The following is an 18756-nucleotide window of genomic DNA, read 5'->3' on the forward strand; positions in this document are numbered from 1 at the left end:
CTATAAATTATATATATCTTACATTATTTGACAAGGAAAAATGCTCTAGACATCTAAAATGATATTTATGGTAGGAGTGTGTCAGGATTAAATATTGAACAGCTTGCCATACATCGTTACCATACCGACCATCTGTGTAAAATTTGGTGTCGGGTGATTGGTTAAAGACAGAGATCCCAGCGGGGCAGGGCGGTGCCGGGATCTCCTGTATGGCCCACACAGCTGCTGCATGGAGGCAGAGAACCAACTGGAAGCTGTTCATTGATTCAACCCAGCAGCACAGCCTAGCCCTGCGTTAGCCTGCATGAGCACCACCACTGTTAGCTAGCTTGTCATCCAGCTGGTTTGCCATTGCTGCGGCTTTCCAAACTAAAATGGCACAGTTATAGCTTCAGAAGGGGGCTGCCCAACATGTGAGAGTCTGCCTGCATTATCACAACCAGCAGGGAATCCGACAATCACCAGGGGAGCAGCGGACGTGGTGGCTTCGCAATAAGGTAAGAATTAGCTCGCTACATTTGGACTCACTGCTATGAATGTTACTTTAACGTCAATATAACCACTTGGTGGACGCTTTCGCTGAGTTATATAGACTTTAAAGGTATAACAGACCCAAAAGAAGACTTCAAAAGACAATGTTAGCTTAAACTAGCTGCTATCTATTGACCTTAGCCAGCTGCTAGTTTGCTCATTTTTTGTGGTGCTGATGCTGAGGAGGCTAAGCTAACAGTGATAGAGGAGCATCCCCTGGTTCATCTGTGAATTCAACATTAAAAACAAGAGTGGGTAAATATAACAGAATGAGAAGATACACATTTCAGGATTGTGGTGTGTGTTAGTTAAGGTGGCTTGTTTATATTACCAAAGTTTATAAACTGTATTAGGATTAGAGACTGAACAGGACTGCATTATAAAGTGGTCCAGTTTGGAACAAAAGATTTTAAATAGCATTAAGGAATTCATGAGCACTTCCACAATGTCCCATTAAATGCTAAACACTGAAGTCCATGTTAGTTATGTATTGCATGGATAGGCAAATGATTGCTTAATAGGGATGTAAGGATACACTCAACCCACTATTCGATTCAAATCTCTAATTGTGGTTCATGATACGATTCAGTCACGATTCTCTAACGATTTTCAAGAAAACTGGATTGAACTCAAAATTTAAATAACTATTATTTTATTTCAATCCTCAGATATGGACAGTTGCAATATATATTTTTTCTCTTATATTTCTTTGTAAACAAAGTAATCCTTTTTCATTTTTAAGGTGTGTTGTAACACCACTGCACACTTTTTTTCAGTACCTTGCAAAAAAACTAAAAATGACCACAAAAAATACCTTGTTGGAAAATTTCGGAACAATTATAGAGAAATGGAAAGTGAACAATTCCCAGATGAAAGTATTAAATATTAAAACAGATAAGGTAAATCTCTTTAAATTAGGGATGTAAATTTCAAGTATTTTCCGTGATCGATCTTTGGAAATGTTAACGATCAATTATCGTTTAATCATTATAAAACGTGAATGTTTTCCATGTCAAAAATAACGCCAAATCATAGACTGTATAAATAATGGACGTAGTATCCGTGACGTCACCCGCCTGTTCCTGAGTGCTGTGTTGAAGCCAATCGACGGCGGCAGTCATATTGGAAATGCGGAATTCAACCAGGCAGAGTGTGACGTAAAGAGGCGGGGTTTGAGCGTCCTAGCCAACAGCTATGTGTTCCCGACCGGGAGTCACGTCAGTCATGTCCTTATTTGGGCAAAAACTTGAAATCTTAATATCTTCTGAACCGTCGCAATAGAAAAAATTCACCTCCCATACAGTGTGTGCCGAAAGAGAAATTAGCTTTGTAGAGCCAAGCCGTTTTTTGAACCAAGCTGTAAACATGTTTATTAATGCTGCAAAGATTGTCTATGTGGTTTCCGGTGTTTCTGCAGCCAGCCTCAAGCGGATTCTCGATGTATTGCAGTTTATAACACTTCTGCATGGGCTTCATCTTTTGGGACCGGAGGTTGCCGCTTGTGCCAAATGTGTTTTTTCCCCCTAAATCAAAATTTCCTTAACGTCACAGTGTATATTATTGACGATATTAAACAGCTACGGATCATATTGAGGTGTTCAAAATGTTGAACACACTGAATATCAACGTGAGGAGCAGGCTTATAAATAATCTCTGTGGATGCATGGTCATAGAGTGAAGGCTCAGACTTCATCATGTGGATTTACTACAACAAGACAACTGAACAGGATCATATTTTGGACTCACAGTGTCCAGTTTTCTTGTTCTTATTGAAAAAAATAAGCATTGAAACGCGGTCAGGTGTCAGCCGGGAGCGCAACCGGGTCAGAATCAGTCCCGCGGCTGAGAAAAAAAACACTCATGGAGACCTGTCACTCAGCTGCAGCCCCCAGCTGAGCGTCTCCACTGTGCCCAACACCTTTAGTCAGCTGATTCTGAAACATGCTTTAAACTTAAAACACCTCCACTCAGGGAGTGACGAGGGAGCAGCGCAAGAGACTTAATGAGCGATGAACATAATATTGAACAAGCAGAGTCTAATGCAGATGGCGCCTTCTACTGTTTAAAAATAATATCCCAATACAAATTTTTGTTGAATCGATTTTAATCCACCTTTATTTGTATTGATCTTTTACCGATTTGCGATAAATCGTTAGATCCCTATCGCTTAATGCTTCACAAATGTTGTGGTTGTTTTGTCCTCACCTTCTACAGTCAGTATTAGTATGCAGCATCCTGTAAATGCAAGTTATGGCATCAATACATATGCTATTTACCTAGTATGCCTATTAAAACATAATAGGCAAAGCTTTACATAAAGTTCAAGTGGATTTAATTATACTTCCTTTGATACTTGCTAAGAAGTTTTATGGGCAATACATTAACGGTCTTATGTATGTGTTTGTATGTTTTCTAAAGGATCATGTGGGGGGCCTGGCCATTCCTGCCTGCCCTGGTGCTTCTCTCAGAGCTCTCTGTGGTGAGAGTTCAGACTGCACCATGCCAGACCTGCCGAAAACTCACAGAGAGTTTCATCAAGGTAATGTAGTTATTAAGTCAGTTTACAGAGCATTATCAGGGTTGTGTTGTGTTGTCTTTGCAAGCCAAATTATAATGTAGTCCTGAATCCTGTGATTTATTTACTTTTCCTCAGGGCTTTGAGAAAACAGCAAACAAGAACTTTGGGGGAGGTAACACTGCCTGGGAAGAAGAAAAGTTGGCCAAGTATGCACGCAGGTAAGAGATATTTAAAATGCACTTAAATTAATTTCTTGAAAATCTAAACTTTCTTCTATAATTAATTGATCATCTGGGATTGTGGTCACTCCTTGGTTTGCAAAAACTATATGTTAATACTTGTCCAGAAAATGTGATTCAGTTTCTGAAGTTTCTTCCTCGCACATGCGTGTAATATTGATATGTGTGAATAATTACATAAGAGTCTATTTTAAGTGATTTAGCCCACTGAGAAGAATCAAACCTCTCGAAGGACCAAAATAGGTCCCACTAGTCTTTAATGGGCTGTGGAAGTGTAACAGTATCTCCTCTTTTTTCAGACGGTTTTATGGCATCTCTAATGGCTGCTTTTTATTTCAGTGAGACCCGGCTCCTAGAGATCGTAGAAGGTGCTTGTGAGAAAACAGATTTTGAATGTAACCAGTTGCTGGAGCAGATAGAGGACCAAGTAGAGACATGGTGGTTCCACAGGTAGATGTGATATCCTTTTGTTTAACAACTTTTAATCTTGCATTTATTCTTTAAATCAAGACTGTATGAGCCAAAGCTGTTGTGTTATGTTTTGTAAAGATGTATGACGTGATGTGTGTCTCCTGTAGGCAGCAAGAGGCCCCGGACTTGTCTGAGTGGCTATGCATAGAGGAGCTGAGACTCTGTTGTCCACCTGGATGCTTTGGACCTGAGTGCAAAGGTGTGTAAAACATAGAACATTAAAAAGAAGCTTCCTGATATCAGTATAGATGACCAGCTAACTACCAAACCAAATGTTATCCCATGATGTAATAAATGCCACTCTTTATCCCACACAGAGTGTCCATCTGGCCCTGGTGGTGTCTGTGGAGGTCTGGGCCGCTGTGAAGGAGAGGGGACTCGCCTCGGAGATGGAGAGTGTGTCTGTGATCCTGGGTACTCGGGAGGTCTGTGCCAGAGCTGTGCTGATGGTTACTTCAGGGAGAAAAGTTCCAACAACAGCGCCGGAGCCTGTGCAGGTACCTTATGTTCAACTGTTTTCACCCTCCTAAGGTGCATTTCGACCAAGAGTTCCGGGGTCTTTTAGCCCCCAGAACTACTTCACCCTGAACTAAAAGGTTCCCTTGCCCCATTGTTGTCAGCATTTCGACCGCGGGCTGAGGTCCCGGGTAGATAGTGTGAATCAGGCCAGTGACGTATGGAGGGAAAAAAAAGAGTAAATGCACTACACCACTAGACCAGCAGAGGGCAGTAAAACAAAGACAAATGCCATTCATCACAGATGACACCATAGAAGCAGACGGAGCGGCAGGTATCATTAAGAGCAACACAACAGTTAGCCTGTTAGCATGGAAGAGACTCAGCTCGTGCTGTTTTAGATGGTGCTATATTTCATCACAGATGGATTCACTGAATCAACACGTGAGAGGAGATAAGTGCGAGTAGCAAAGACGTTTCAACACGGCTTTAAAATCCTTTTTAACTCAAAAAGCTGTGGCAGAGATCGCCGGTGTTTTGGTTTAAACAGCGACCCTGTTAACCGGAGACTTTCAGCCAGATGCATCTCCATAAATGTCGATCATTAAAAATCTGATGAGGATATTTTGAAATCTTAATAAAAAAAAACTAGTTTGCATTCCCAGGAACTCCCTCTGTGTTTCAACAGCTGTGTAAACTCCACAAACACAGACACGTGCAGCTGAAGGTCTCCAGTTTACAGGGGCACTTTTAAAACCGTAACACCGGTGGAGACGCATTTGCAATGGGCTGAGAGAAGACTACCGTTACAAGTTGACCAATGTTTTAGTTATGCTATTGTCTGTTTCTTTTAATGTTTTATGATTTCATTTTTTTATGATTTTATTCTAAATTGAATATTTTTTCTGTGAAGCACTTTGTGATTTTATTCTATGATAGGTGCTATACTAAATAAAATGTACTTACTTACAAGCTGCTAAATCAAGTGAATCACAGCATCTTTTTTTGAAAAGTACACACACACATAAAAAAAAGATAGAACAAATAAAAGAAAGAGAAATCAAGTGAATCACAGATGTGTGTGTGATGTTATTGTGGATGGCGGGTGGAATAAAAACACTGCAAGTAATCTATCAGACATGTTCAGCATTGCAGGCCCTGCCCCCCAAAAGCCCCGGGACCTTTGAAAAGTAATACCCCCTAGCAGGGGCTTTTTAGGGGGGAGATTATCTACCCCTGAACTAAATTTAGACCCTGGGTCCACCGGTCGAAACACACGTAGTTCCCGGATAAAGTTCCTCTGGTCGAAACACGCCTTTTCTGTGTTGAAAGTTCTCCCCAGTCACCATCTTCCTGTCTTTCATCCTTTTAAGCTTGCTACCACTCGTGTAAGAAATGCGCAGGGCCTCAAGACTACAAATGCCTTGACTGCAAATCTGGCTGGATCCTTCATGACAACAAGTGCGTGGGTGAGTGTGGCTTTAGAGATCATATGGCAACATTTCGCTAACTTTGTGCCAGCATCTGTTTTTCTGTTGCTTGACTGAACTTGAATGTGTTTCAGACATTGATGAGTGTGGCACAGAGCTGGCCCGTTGTGCTTCCAACACCTACTGTCACAACACTGATGGATCATATGAATGCAGAGGTAGGCTTTTATTACTGTATAAATACTTGAATCAGCTTACATTTGCAGATTTCATGGTGCTGCTATGATGTCTTTTCATACATTTTTTCAAGCATGGCTTTCAGAAACATTTGCATGCACATGCAACCGATTAAAATATGCCACATCTCATCACAAAATATGAATGTCTTTCTTTATATTTTGTAAACAGATTGTTTTGTTTTTTCAATTAGTTTTCAGACCAGTGTCTTGAATATTTTGTTTACATTACATATCAGAAAATAGAAAAGAAATATTTGATATCTCATGAAATTTGTATTCAAATGGCTTGTCTTACTTGATTAACTGTCCAAACCCAAAGACATACAGTTTCTTGTAATTCTCAACAAACAGAGCAACAAATCTCTCAATTTGTAGTAGATATCTTTATGAAATTCTTGCATGAAAAAATAAAAGTTTAGTCACACTTCAAATTCAAAATAAATATTTCCTGGACACAGACTACGTAGTCATTTGTATGGCAAGGTGCGTAAGTGTTCAATTTTGGCTTATTGTTTTTTTCCCTTGTATCCAGGCTGTGACCAGGCTTGTGTTGGCTGCATGGGTAGTGGTCCTGCTCGCTGTAAGAAATGTTCACGTGGGTACAGACTGAAAGGAGCTAAGTGTCTTGGTAAGAATACACCACTTATTCACTTTGGTTGTTTTCACGTATGATAATCTAAGGCAGGGGTGTCAAACTCATTTCAGTTTAGGGGCCACATACAGCCCGAGTTCATCTGAAGTAAAATCACAACATAATAACCTATAAATAACGACAACTCTATATTTTTCCCTTTGTTTTAGTGCATAAAAAAGTACAAGTACATTCTAAAAATGTTTACATTTCATAGTGGGGCCGATTATGATATTCTTTAAGCACTGAAACCTGCTGTGGACACACCAAGCACACAGGTTTCCAATTCACCTGACACACAGTGTGTAATGTTTACTGCAAAAGAAAAGATAGATTATAATAATGAAGAAGGTAAAGTTGATTATTTTTTACCCCTCAGCTCCAGCATGAACAGTTTGCTTGCTGGACAGTGTTGTATGCAGGGGTGTAGTGCTTGTGTTAGTAGTGACGGAGCGCACCTATGAGGTACGCACGTGTATGGTAGGCACATGCACGATATGTGGCTCCTTTCGAAAATAGTGGATCCACCGCTCCTACTGTGACGAGTTTACATACGAAAACTTTAGTGTTGATTGGATCTTTAAGTACTCTAAAAAGTCGTCTATGAATTTCCATCTGATTATGCAAACTGCAAATATTCTTTTTCCTCACTTTTGAGAAAAAAAGTCAAGGTGCGCTCGGGACTGATGAATGTACACCCCCCCAGAGGACACATTTGAAATAGCAGTTACTTTTATTGAAAAATTGCAGTTAATATCTTCTCTGCAATTTTTAACGGTTTGACACCCCTGATCTAAGAACTCAGTTTGATTAGGGGGGAAAATAGCAACAGTGTTGCACTCTCACGTGGTTTTGTTCCCTTTCACACTGCACTTGGTCAAACTTGGAGGCAGTGTTGTCCCAAACAAACACTGACAAAGAAGAAAATAACAGCTCATTTATTGGCCATGAATCCGTACTGCAGGAGAAGGCCCTGATGAGAGCATGAGATTATGACGTGTTGCGATGGTTAAACAGACACAGAGCGAGTTATTTACATGGATTTAGTCTAAGTCACATACATGTACGTAAATCACATGCAAGATATAACTAATCACATTCCACATCAGTGTTTTCTGGATTTGCCCTTTATTTCCTTTTTTCTTTTTCTACTCATGATTCACTGCGCTTCACGCTTTTTCCTGCATCCGGGGTATAAGTAATGTCCACTTTTCTTGGAAGCAAAACCAGGCCCCCGTTTTCAAGCAGACCAGAGTTCACTTATTTGGTACGAATTAACTTTTACACCACTCCAAACGTGCCATCCAGGGATTCGTTTAAAGTGGACCAAACAGCTCTGGTGTGAATGTGTCCTAAAAGTCTATGCCACAACTCTGAACCTTTCCCTGATTTTCTTTTTCCCTGCACCAATCCCACAGATATTGATGAATGTAATGAACGTGCAATAGCATGCCCAGGACTCAATGAGGCCTGCACCAATGAGGAAGGCTCCTTCCACTGTGACTGTGCTGAAGGATTCATTAGAAGAGACAGCATTTGTGTGGAGAATAAGCCTCCTGGTAAGTAGTCCTAATAAGGATAAAACAAATGTATAGTGCCCACAGCTTCTCAGATCTGTCAGTGAAGTCTCTTTTCCTCTACCTCCTCAGTTGACCCCGACAAGGGTCTGTTTGACGACATGACAGATGACGAGGTTCTCGTGCTGCAACAGATGTTCTTTGGAGTTGTAATCTGTGCCCTCGCTACGCTCGCTGCTAAGGGCGACATGGTTTTCACAGCCATTTTTATTGGAGGTGTGGCTGCTATGGCGGGATACTGGCTGACAGAAAAGGGAGACTATATGCTTGACGGATTTCTGAAAGGACGCTAGGCCATCATGGGCCACAATCTTTGGGAAAAGACCTCCAAAAAACCAGCCACTCAAAGGGCAAGAGCATATCCCTACTATGCTAGATTTTCAGGGATTTCTTTGGGATCGGGGAGTTCCTTGAAAGGGCTTTGATTCATTTATGTTTTTAAGATAATGCTGGAAAATGAGAACTTGAAGGCTATGAAGCCTTGAAGAGGAATATCAAAGCACCACTGCACTGATTTAAAGGCACTGAACCGAATACCCTACCTCAACTTTGTTGGGAACAAAGGGTGAAATGAAGACCATGACTGATTGTTAAAATCTATAATGCATTTTGATGTCTCATTTGGTGTTGATGTTGCTCAAGAATGATGTTGTTTACTTACACACAATCCAAAACTACAGTCATCACTTCAGGTGTTTTTGTTGTATCATTGCTTTTAAGCAGAGGCCATCAACTGAGAAGTGTTGGCTGTGTCAGGTCACTGACACACCTACGCTTCTTCAACGGGCATGGGAAAAGAGAAGGGAACTTTTGTTAACTCTGGGATGTTTTGGTTACGACACGCTGGTAAGTTATGTTCACTGAATGACTTTTTACCTCCTAATGTACTGAATGATTCTTTTTAGTAATAATGCATGAAAATAGGATTTGAAATTAAAGGTACTACACTGTATGTATTTATTTACTGTCTTACTTTGGCATGGAACCACACTGACCACATCATGTCTTTGTGAGGGAATGAGCTAAGGTAAATACCAGCTTTTATCTTGATGATTGCAGCAATCTTCGGTTGCCTGTTATTTATTTTGAAAGCAATATTTATTGGGAAGATATCACATATGTTGTGTTTTGTCTATGCAATTTCTTTTTTTTTTTATGTTTTATTCTCATGTTTGCATATATCGTAGCATCATGTCATTGAATCATCGTTTATTTTCCTGTTTGTGTCCCTTATTTTTTTTTCTTTCCTTATCAGGAAAGTTATCCACATATTCATTATACAGTATAAATGTTTGCTTTTCAATAAAATATCTGACACTATTGATGTTTTTTAATTTATGTTAAATTTTACAATAACCGGTTGCATCATAGATAACATACAAGTAGGGTTGCAAAGGGGTGGAAAAACCCTGGTCAATTTCCATGGGAAGTTAAAGTGGGGAATTTTGGAAATATTCCAAATTGGAAACTTTCCATGAGAATTAATGGGAATTAACTGAGAATTGAGGGTAATTTAATGGAAAGGTATCATATCCAAGCATAAATGTTTTGTTATACGCAGACATCCATCCAAAATAATACAATTAAAACAGATTTATTTGTAAGTAGAACTTTATCCAGTATTAAATATTTTATTGAACAATGAATTCTTTCTTTGAAGAACAAAAACATGAATGTTGAGTTAAATATTACTCAGCCCTCCGACCCAACCCATTCAAAAATGAACAAAAATGCAATCCATCAAAGTCCCATTCAAAATGTTAAATGAGAAAAGCCCCTCTCCCTCCAAAAAAGTCCCATTCAACATGCAAATAAAAAAAGCATTTTCCCTCAAGCTTCTCAAGTCTAGCCTCTGCATTTTTGCTAAACCCTTTCAGACAATTGGCTCTTCCTGCGTCTCATCAACATCCTCCATGTTCACTTCCTCAACATCCAACTCCGACTCTTCCTTTTCAGTGTCACTGTCCAGCCTTGTTGAGGATGGCCCTGCATAGATATTCAACTGTACTTGCATGAAATCTGGTTGTTTTAGTCAGGATTATGCTAAAATATATTTTCATAAGTTCCCTATTAAGAGCCAACCTTCAATTTAGTAAATTCCTGGTTTATTCCCATAAATTCCCATTAATTCCCATGGAAAGTTTCCAATTTTGAAAATTCACGGAAGATAGAGGAAGTCAGTGACTAGGGGATGCCCTTAAAGAAATCACCAAACACCATCTGTTTTATAAAATCAACGTACTTTGTATGTATAGAAGAAAGTTGTACGAAGTGTTATATGTAAAGGTACAACTTTAAAATTGAGAAAAACATCAGGGCACTGGTTTGGCCCAGCAGTTAAATCACACAACCCATGTACAGAAGCTTCCGTCCTCAGAGCAGGCAGCCTGGGATTTGATTCTAGCCCTTTGTTGCATGTCATTCCCTACTCTCTCTCTCCAGCTAGCCACTGTACCCTCTCATTGAAGGCATAAAAAGACCCAAAAATACATAAAAAAAAAAAAGAAGAGAAAAAAATGGTGGTGTGTAATGCAATGCAATGCAATGCTGTTTGTAGATCTCTATTGATGCTCTGTGTTTACGCTTGAGGCTAAATGCCTGAGGCTTCATTAGTCACTAATAGTATAATGAAACTCAATATCCAACAGCAATGTTGGTGGTTAAGTTGATTGTGGGTTCAGTAGATTCCAGGTTTTAAGAAAGAGAAAGAATGCATGAAAAAATGAGAGAATATATTGGCATCATTAAGTGTTTTACAAGCAACGAAAGAGGAGGAGAGGGATAGGACTGAATTTATAAGAGTGCAGGAAGAGGCGTGGCTAAGTTGTTGTCCTGCTCCTGAACCTTTGCTGTATAGCATCCCTCAACAAGTAAGAATGAAAAATAAATTCTTATATAATCAGATGACTTAATGAGACATTACAACGTATCATGATTTTATCTAAGTTTGAAAAAAATCCTAGAAACATTCTGTATTTAATAGTTGGTAATTGTAATTAAGACGTAATTGATACATCATGTTGCATATCATTACCATGTGGCACTTAAGCATGACCAAGTGCTTCAGAGAGATGTGAAAGTTCCGCCTATTTCAATGTTCCACTCCAGTTAATGGGGTTAAGGCACAGCAGCTCTCGCTCCTTCAGGGCCTCCTGGGAGCGTGTGAGTGCTCTGTCTCTCCAGCTCTGTTCCATTAGCTGTTCACACATACATACACATACACACACAGCACAGGAATGGACAAGAGAGAAAAACCTCAAACCCTCTTTATTGTTGTAACCTGAGAGCAGCATGTCAAAGCTTTTTCAGGACACCATTATAAAAGGACACAAACACAAATGCAGTAGCAGTGGATGGGTGTGTAAGACTTTACCCTCTTGTTCTCATCTCTGTATGCAGTCATTGCTTTTCTTTGCTGGATCCTTTGCTCTTTTTCACTGGACAGGGCAATGCACTCCTTTTCTCTTAGACACTCTGCTTCCTTGACCTTACTGGCCAGCTGCAGTTTTAGTGCTGCATATTTCTCCTCCATCTGTCTTTTCAGGAGCTCCCGCACGTCCTTCCTATGAAGATATGTCCGCTAACAAAGATTAAGTCGTATTCATAAAGTATAGTATGCAATCCACAGTTAGGAGAGACTTATAACATAAAAGGAAATTATTCAACAGTAAAAAAAAAAGTGATACCTGTATTCTTCTCGCTCAACGCTGGTTCCATAAAAAGGTTTTCGCCACACTTGATGATATCTGAGTCAACAGAAGACTACATGTCAGTAATTCTTAATCCATAGTTCATAGCAAAGATGCCATTAATGTCCGTTGCTCTATACATAAATACATGAATGTGTTACAGATAGGGTTGCAAGGGGCGGAACATTTACTGTAAATTTTCATGAGAAGTTAAGCTGGGGGATTTTGGAAATATTCCAAATTGGAAACTTTCCATGGGAATTATGGGAATTAAGTGGGAATTGAGGGTAATTTAATAAAAAGGTATCATATCCAAGCATAAATATTTTGTGACTTATTTTGTGACTTATAAGTAGAACTTTATCAAGGGTTAAATATTTTATTGAACAATCAATTCTTTCATTGAAGAACAAAAACATGAATGTTGAGTTAAATATTACTCTGCCCCCCGACCCAACCCATTCAAAAATTAACAAAAATGCAATCCCAACAAAGTCCCATTCAAAATGTTAAATGAAAAGGGCCCCTCTCCCTCCAAAAAAAAAGTCCCATTCAACATGCACATGAAAAAGCATATTCCCTCAAGCTTCTCAAGCCTCTGCAGGATTCTAGAAATCATCTGTACATGTGATGGAGGAATGCACAGTGCATGTAGGAGTGTGGTCTCAATAGCCCTGCAGTAAGCAGTGTGCTATGTGCATGTGATTGAGGAATAGCGTAGATATTCAACTGTACTTGCATGAAATCTGGTTGTGTTAGTCAGGAATATGCTAAAATATATTTTCCCCAACTATATTTAAGTTCCCTATTAAGAGCCAACCTTCAGTTTAGTAAATTCCTGGTTTATTCCCATGGAAAGTTTCCAACTTTGAAAATTCCCAGAATTTTGCAACCCTAGTTACAGAGGTACTGTACTGCGTGCTTCTACCTGTAATGCTCTCTCCTCTGCATGATGAGTGTCCTCTGGTGGTTGTGGTGGTGAACAGCTGGCGTCTCCAGACTGACGGTACGTTTAAGGACCAAAGGGGGATGCAAGGGGTTCAGTCTTGGAATACTCTATAAAAAAGATTTATTCAGGTATTCTTTCTCTTTGGTTTTAACAAACACTCTCCTCCTGTGACTTATGAAAACAGTCAGTCAATAATGAAAGCATTGCCAGTAAATCTCTGCTCACCTGAGTGCTTGTGCACAGGCGGGCAGAGTCTGAGATGATGGGAAATGCCCTGGGCGGGACCACCAGGCTGGGACTCTGCCGGACAGGAGGTGTGTTGTAAGGAAAACACACTGGTGTGGGAGCTAAGGAGATGGCTGCTATGGTAAAAAGAATCACAGCACATGTTTATCATGTTTGCCAGTAACATTAGAATAGACAGTAAAACAACAAACAAAGCTGTTTACTTACGCAGTCTCATTTTGTAGTTCAAGCTGTTTCTTCTCCGTGCCCACTAGAGAAATCCAGTCTTTGCGGAAACTTTCCAAAACGTTAAACCCTATACACGATTTATTTAGGTTCTTAAAGTTGCAGCTCTTTTGGCAGTAAATTAGAACACAAATCGTGATGTAAATATAGCAAATGACAGTCCTTGAACTAGTTAGACATTAAACCGTGACATGCCTGTGCATTCACTGAGTGTTTTGCAGTGGCAACAGTTGCCTTGGGAATCAGGTTACCCCACCACAAAAGGAAAAGCTGCTGCATATAGTGGAAAGTCATGCATCAGTGCATTTGAAAAGGGTGATTAGCAGTCTGTGGAAAGGACTAACCAGATACAGTAAGAAGATGTCGAAGACGGCACGAGACAGCCTGCGAGTCTGACTGAGTAATGAACTGGAATCAACTTTAAACCACTTAAAACGTTTTATTACACGTGCAAAACACATGCAGTGTCTTTGAAATATCACTGCTACTTTTAAAACAATCCATGCTAAACATAGCCAGTTCATCATAATAGTAATTTCTAAGATATGTATGTGTTATAACTTATTTTCATGAACAATAATCTTCAGATTCTCATGCTTTCTGTTTTCATTTTTCCAGCTTGTCATGATTCTCCCACAGCCAGGTGTGGTATTTGTTTAACATGTGGTCCTTGGGTGTCACCTAGGATATAGAAACATGAATACATAATCAGACTTGGCTTAAAAAAATAAGCATATCAATGTACTTTGAACAGCTTCACTCACCTGTCTCCACTCTTCAACACAGAAGATCCTGTAAGAGTCGTTGCCATACTTCCCGATACCATGAAGCTCGATGGGATAGCGCCATTGTTTAGTTAAATATTCATCTATATGTGACAAAAAAAAATGTGAGGGTTTCATCATCATCATACATATGTACTGTAACACAACACAATTACCCTCTTATTTCACTGTTATTATAGAAAAAAACACACTGAAAGTGTACAGGAGTAGATGCTGTCATCCATCACATACAGCAGACAAGCACATTCACCTGAGAAGCGGACGAGTGTTTTGGCTCTCAGCTCATAGAGGCCTAGAGGCTTCATAAGCTCAGACATGGGCTTCCAATCAGCTGCCCGTGTCACCTCTGCAGATGGATAACGCTCAAAAAACTGCCACAGCACTGGGATAGCCATTTTTCCTGGAGGATGTTTTAAAACATAATTCAAAGAGAAATATTCTAAATACTAGCTGGCTGTTGCTGGAATGCTAAGTGTCTGTCTATTTTGAATCTTACCACTGGTCTTGTTCAGAAAAATAGTGGCCACCAGAAGCTTCCAGGGGTTGTGAAAAAGTGTTTCCTGTACGAGGTTGTAGGGAGAGCGAGGGGGGGTCCACTTTTTAAAGGCTTTCCTCCTGGGTGGGCTAAGGCCTGAGGAGAAACAATGTAAATCTCTGAACAAGGCCACACACAACTTTATTTCATACAATAAATATTGAGTCATACTTTATGTCACACTTGGGAATATGAACAAGCGATCCCATCGTCTTAAAAATTACCGTCTCTGAAGGAATTCCGGCTGAAATAAGGGCTGGTTTTCCGTTTGTCTTCCACACTCTTGGACTCTGGGCAGAAGAGAATATTTATGCATGTGAAACAAAGGAGACATTTTTCTTTGACACGAATGCAGTGGAGGGGTAGGGAGCACTAAAACCCAGTGAAGCAGAGCAGTTTCATGGAGAAATACTAAATGAAAAAGGATTGTTTGTTCTACTTTCAACGAAAAATGATGTTAACCCAAATGTACTGTATATACAGTGGATATCAAAAGTCTACACACCCCTGTTAAAATGTCAGGTTTTGTGATGTAAAAAAAATGTGACCAAGATAAATCATGTCAGAACTTTTTCCACCTTTAATGTGACCTATAACATGAACAATTCGCTGCCAAAACTGACTGGTGTTTGTAACTGTTCATACTTCCCTCCACCTTGACTAAGACCCTGGTTCCAGCTGAAGAAAAACAGCCCCAAAGCATGATGCTGCCCCCACCATGCTTCTCTGTGGGTCTGGTGTTCTTTATGTGATGTGCAGTGTTGTTTTTATGCCAAACATACCTTTTGGAATTATCAGACCATAAAACATTACATGCTTTTCGGAGACTTCATGTATGTTTTTGAAACATACATTTTGCCGGGCTTGGATGTTTTTCTTCATAAGAAACAGCTTCCGTCTTTCAACCCTACCCATGGCCGAAACATATGAAGAATACGAGAGATGTTGTCACATGTAGTACACAGCCAGTACTAATCAGACATCCCTGCAGCTCCTTTAATGTTGCTGTGGGCCTCTTAGAAGCCTCCCTGACCAGTTTTCTTCTCGTCTTTTCATCAGTTTTGGAGGGATGTCCAGTTCTTGGTAATGTCATTGTTGTGCCATATTTTATCCACTTGATGATAAATGTCATCTCTGTAGTCCATGGTATATCTAATGCCTTGGAACATGTTTTGTACCCTTCTCCTGACCGATACCGTTCAACAATGAGATCCCTCTGATGCTTTGGAAGCTCTCTGTGGACCATGGCTTTTGCTGTAAGGTGAACTGAGGAAATGTCAGAAAAATCCTCCTAGAATAGCTGATCTTTATTGGGATTAATCAAAGTCACTTTAAATTATGACGGGTGTATACTGACTTCTATTTGTCATGAGTTTGAATGGGATTGTTAATTCTGAACACAGCCACATCCCAAGTTATAAGAGGATGTGTACACTCTTTTAGCTATTATTCTTCCCCTTATAAGATTTCTATTTTTTTTTTCAGTTAAATTGTTCATGTTATAGGTCACATTAAAGGCAGAAAAAGTTCTGACATGATTTATCTTGGTCACATTTTTTTTACATCACAAAACCTGACATTTTAACAGGAGTGTGTAGACTTTCTCTATCCACTGTAGTTTTGTGCAGTGTATAGTTACTGCCAATACTGATAGGAATTTAAATTATACTTCTCAATTATTCATTTTGCACTGAGTCTGAAGCTAGGGATACACCTTTGGATGAATACATTTGTTGCATCGTGCAGCAGAAAGAAATAGAAGATATCACATACAAACTAAGGCCTCAAAATTCTAAATGGACTGTTCACACATTCTATAATTACTGACATTCATTTTCTCTTCCTGTTCTATCTCACATATCTGCATTCTACCCTTTTCCTTTACTTGTATTGGGAAACTGGAAACTTGATATATAACTGACATGATACAATGTGAAATGACACTGAAATCTTACTGGTGACTGCAACTGCAGCTCTCACCAGCCAACAGACAGTTTGGAAATACTTACTATTCTGGGTTTCTCTCACTGGTGTGCAGCTTTCACAACTGATGTGTGGTAATAACACCTCCGGTTCAGGATTGGGCTTTTTGTCACCTTTACTGTGAATCTGTATCTCCTCTTCTCCTCGCTCATCATCACCCTTGTTCTCGCTCTCAGTGGCAGGTTCAACATTCAGAGTTGGGACTGATGGCTGAGAGTCTCTCTGCTTGTCCTTGTGAGTGATGGAAGGATTTTGTTCGCTAGTGAAGGGAGCCAACCTGAGCAGCTTCTCCCTCAGCAAACCTGCTTTTGGAAGGCTATTCTGCAGTTTTAACTCATCCTCAGTGGTTACATGTGCAGTTGGTCCACAGCATTTAACACCGTCATCAGTGTTGTCACTAAAATATGTAGTCTCTTCAAGTACTCTGTTCATATCAACATTATTGTTATCCCTTTTTACTTTTTCTTCTTCAGTGTGTCTGATGAGGGAAGAGGATCTTTGAGATTTACTTGGAGGTGGACCACATGTGTCCATTGTATCTTTTGTTTTGTCCTGCTGTTCATCTGCATGATTTTTCTTCCTTCTCCTTTGTTTCACTTGGGAGGAAGTGTTGACACCTTTGTCTTTGATAGTAGCGAAACCAAAAAGGTTTACGTCGATATTACATTCTCCATTTTTGAGCAGGAAAGCGTTCAGGGATGCTTTTGACCGGAACTTCAACCCTTGGGGACTTGGACAAGAAAAAGATCTGTTAGACCAGGGGTGTCAAACATACGGCCCGCTGGCCAAAACCGGCCCACCAGAGGTTCCAATCCAGCCTGCGGATGACTTCCCAAAATAAAAAAAAATTACAGAGAAGCCATTAACTGTAATTTTTCCAATAAAAGTAACTGCTATATCAGATTTGTTCTCTGGGGGTCACATACAATCATAGTGCTGATGGAACGCACCAGAACAACGCAGGTGAGTGGGAAACCTGTGTTTGGTGTTCTCACAGCAGGTTTCAGTGCTTATAGAATATAATATTTGGCCACACTTTAAGACTCATCATGGCGAAAAAATAGAATAGCTGTTTTAGTAAAAAAAAGTTCATTAAATGTGAAAATTTTCAGAATTTGCTTGTACTTTTTGCACTAAAACAAAGGGGAAAATTTGGACTTGTCCTTCTTTATATAATGATTTTATGTCCGGCCCACTTGAGATCAAATCAGGCTGTATGTGGCCCCTGAACTGAAATGAGTTTGACTCCCCTGTGTTAGACACTGATCCAACTGAATCTTCAATGCACTTAGTCATGGAGTGAAATATGGAACATGAAAAAGACTGTTTTACCTTGTAATGTAGATGTCTAGTTTCCCTGCTGTCTTTCCTGCTTTCCTCTGTCTCACTTCTCTGATCCAGCCAGGGGGCATCGTGGAAGTGTGGCATGAATCATCCATGTCCTTGCTCCTCTGGTTATTTATATCACCATCTGTCTCCAGTTGGATGTCACAGCTAGATGGATACATTTCAAGAAGCGTGCTGTTGTGTCTGTGCTCGGCTGACACAGTTGAGGATGCAGAAGTGAATAAGCTATCATTGAGGCTGACGGTCTTCAGATAAGTGTCCAACAGTTGACTTCTTGCTCCCACATCAGCAGCCATCTCTGTATTGTTTCATCTTCGCCTACCTAAAACCTCATACAGTTACACCGCATAACGTGGATGTTGCTATAACGAAGATGTTGACAAGATGAGAAGCGAAACACATAAATATTAATTTAGCAGAAGGACAAATATGGTAATTTGTCAAACGCTTTCCTTCATTAGTGCCTTGTATAAAAATCTTGATGTCTGCACTCGTTCTTCCCTGTTACATTATAATGTCAACAAGGGAACTTGGAACAAACATGCTCGATATACATGCAGGAAGTGGCGAGCAAACTCGAGTCTGCGCAGTAGGAACGAGTCCTACAAACGGAGCTTGGTATAAAGGATGGGATTTTTGGCTCTTTGAAGGGAACCGGATCTTGAGGAGCCGTTCCTTTCAAAAGAGCCGTTCAAAAGACTGGCTCTTTGAATCATTGTTATATTTATTTATTTTTTAGAAGTCAACCAGGGGTAACTCGTTTTTATCAAGGAAACAATTACTGGTAGCATGTATAAGATAAGATTTGGATCAGAATAATTCAAACTTTCACATCCCACCAATATATTCTATTGGTGGGAATTATTCGGAAATATTGATTATGATTTCATTTGGCATTGTAAACA

The 18756-nt window shown here is 39.8% G+C and overlaps 3 protein-coding genes across 3 annotated transcripts; 1 reads left to right on the top strand and 2 right to left on the bottom strand.

Moving 5' to 3' along the window:
* The first annotated feature begins 113 nt into the window (after positions 1 to 113).
* Positions 114 to 9044, top strand: LOC117820876 (protein disulfide isomerase Creld1). Its single transcript, XM_034694803.1, has 11 exons — positions 114 to 497; positions 2950 to 3070; positions 3185 to 3267; positions 3628 to 3738; positions 3867 to 3958; positions 4077 to 4256; positions 5589 to 5684; positions 5780 to 5863; positions 6417 to 6512; positions 7934 to 8074; positions 8165 to 9044. Exons 2-11 carry the CDS (start codon positions 2954 to 2956, stop codon positions 8383 to 8385), a joined length of 1221 nt encoding a protein of 406 aa, XP_034550694.1. The 5' UTR covers positions 114 to 497; positions 2950 to 2953; the 3' UTR covers positions 8386 to 9044.
* Positions 9045 to 10160: 1116 nt separating this feature from the next.
* LOC117821986 lies at positions 10161 to 13510 on the bottom strand. The gene is made up of 6 exons (XM_034696576.1): positions 13184 to 13510; positions 12956 to 13092; positions 12710 to 12837; positions 11779 to 11838; positions 11466 to 11655; positions 10161 to 11289 (listed from the first exon to the last, which is right to left on the bottom strand). The coding sequence occupies exons 1-6, from the start codon at positions 13191 to 13193 to the stop codon at positions 11179 to 11181; spliced, it is 636 nt and encodes a 211-aa protein (XP_034552467.1). The 5' UTR covers positions 13194 to 13510; the 3' UTR covers positions 10161 to 11178.
* A 110-nt stretch (positions 13511 to 13620) lies between these two features.
* On the bottom strand, positions 13621 to 18449 carry mbd4 (methyl-CpG binding domain protein 4). Its single transcript, XM_034696575.1, has 7 exons — positions 17837 to 18449; positions 16531 to 17234; positions 14746 to 14811; positions 14483 to 14617; positions 14237 to 14386; positions 13966 to 14069; positions 13621 to 13882 (listed from the first exon to the last, which is right to left on the bottom strand). The coding sequence occupies exons 1-7, from the start codon at positions 18145 to 18147 to the stop codon at positions 13808 to 13810; spliced, it is 1545 nt and encodes a 514-aa protein (XP_034552466.1). The 5' UTR covers positions 18148 to 18449; the 3' UTR covers positions 13621 to 13807.
* Between the last annotated feature and the right edge of the window lie 307 nt (positions 18450 to 18756).

Source organism: Notolabrus celidotus, chromosome 11 (assembly GCF_009762535.1).
Source record: "Notolabrus celidotus isolate fNotCel1 chromosome 11, fNotCel1.pri, whole genome shotgun sequence".
In the NCBI taxonomy this organism is placed as follows: domain Eukaryota; kingdom Metazoa; phylum Chordata; class Actinopteri; order Labriformes; family Labridae; genus Notolabrus; species Notolabrus celidotus.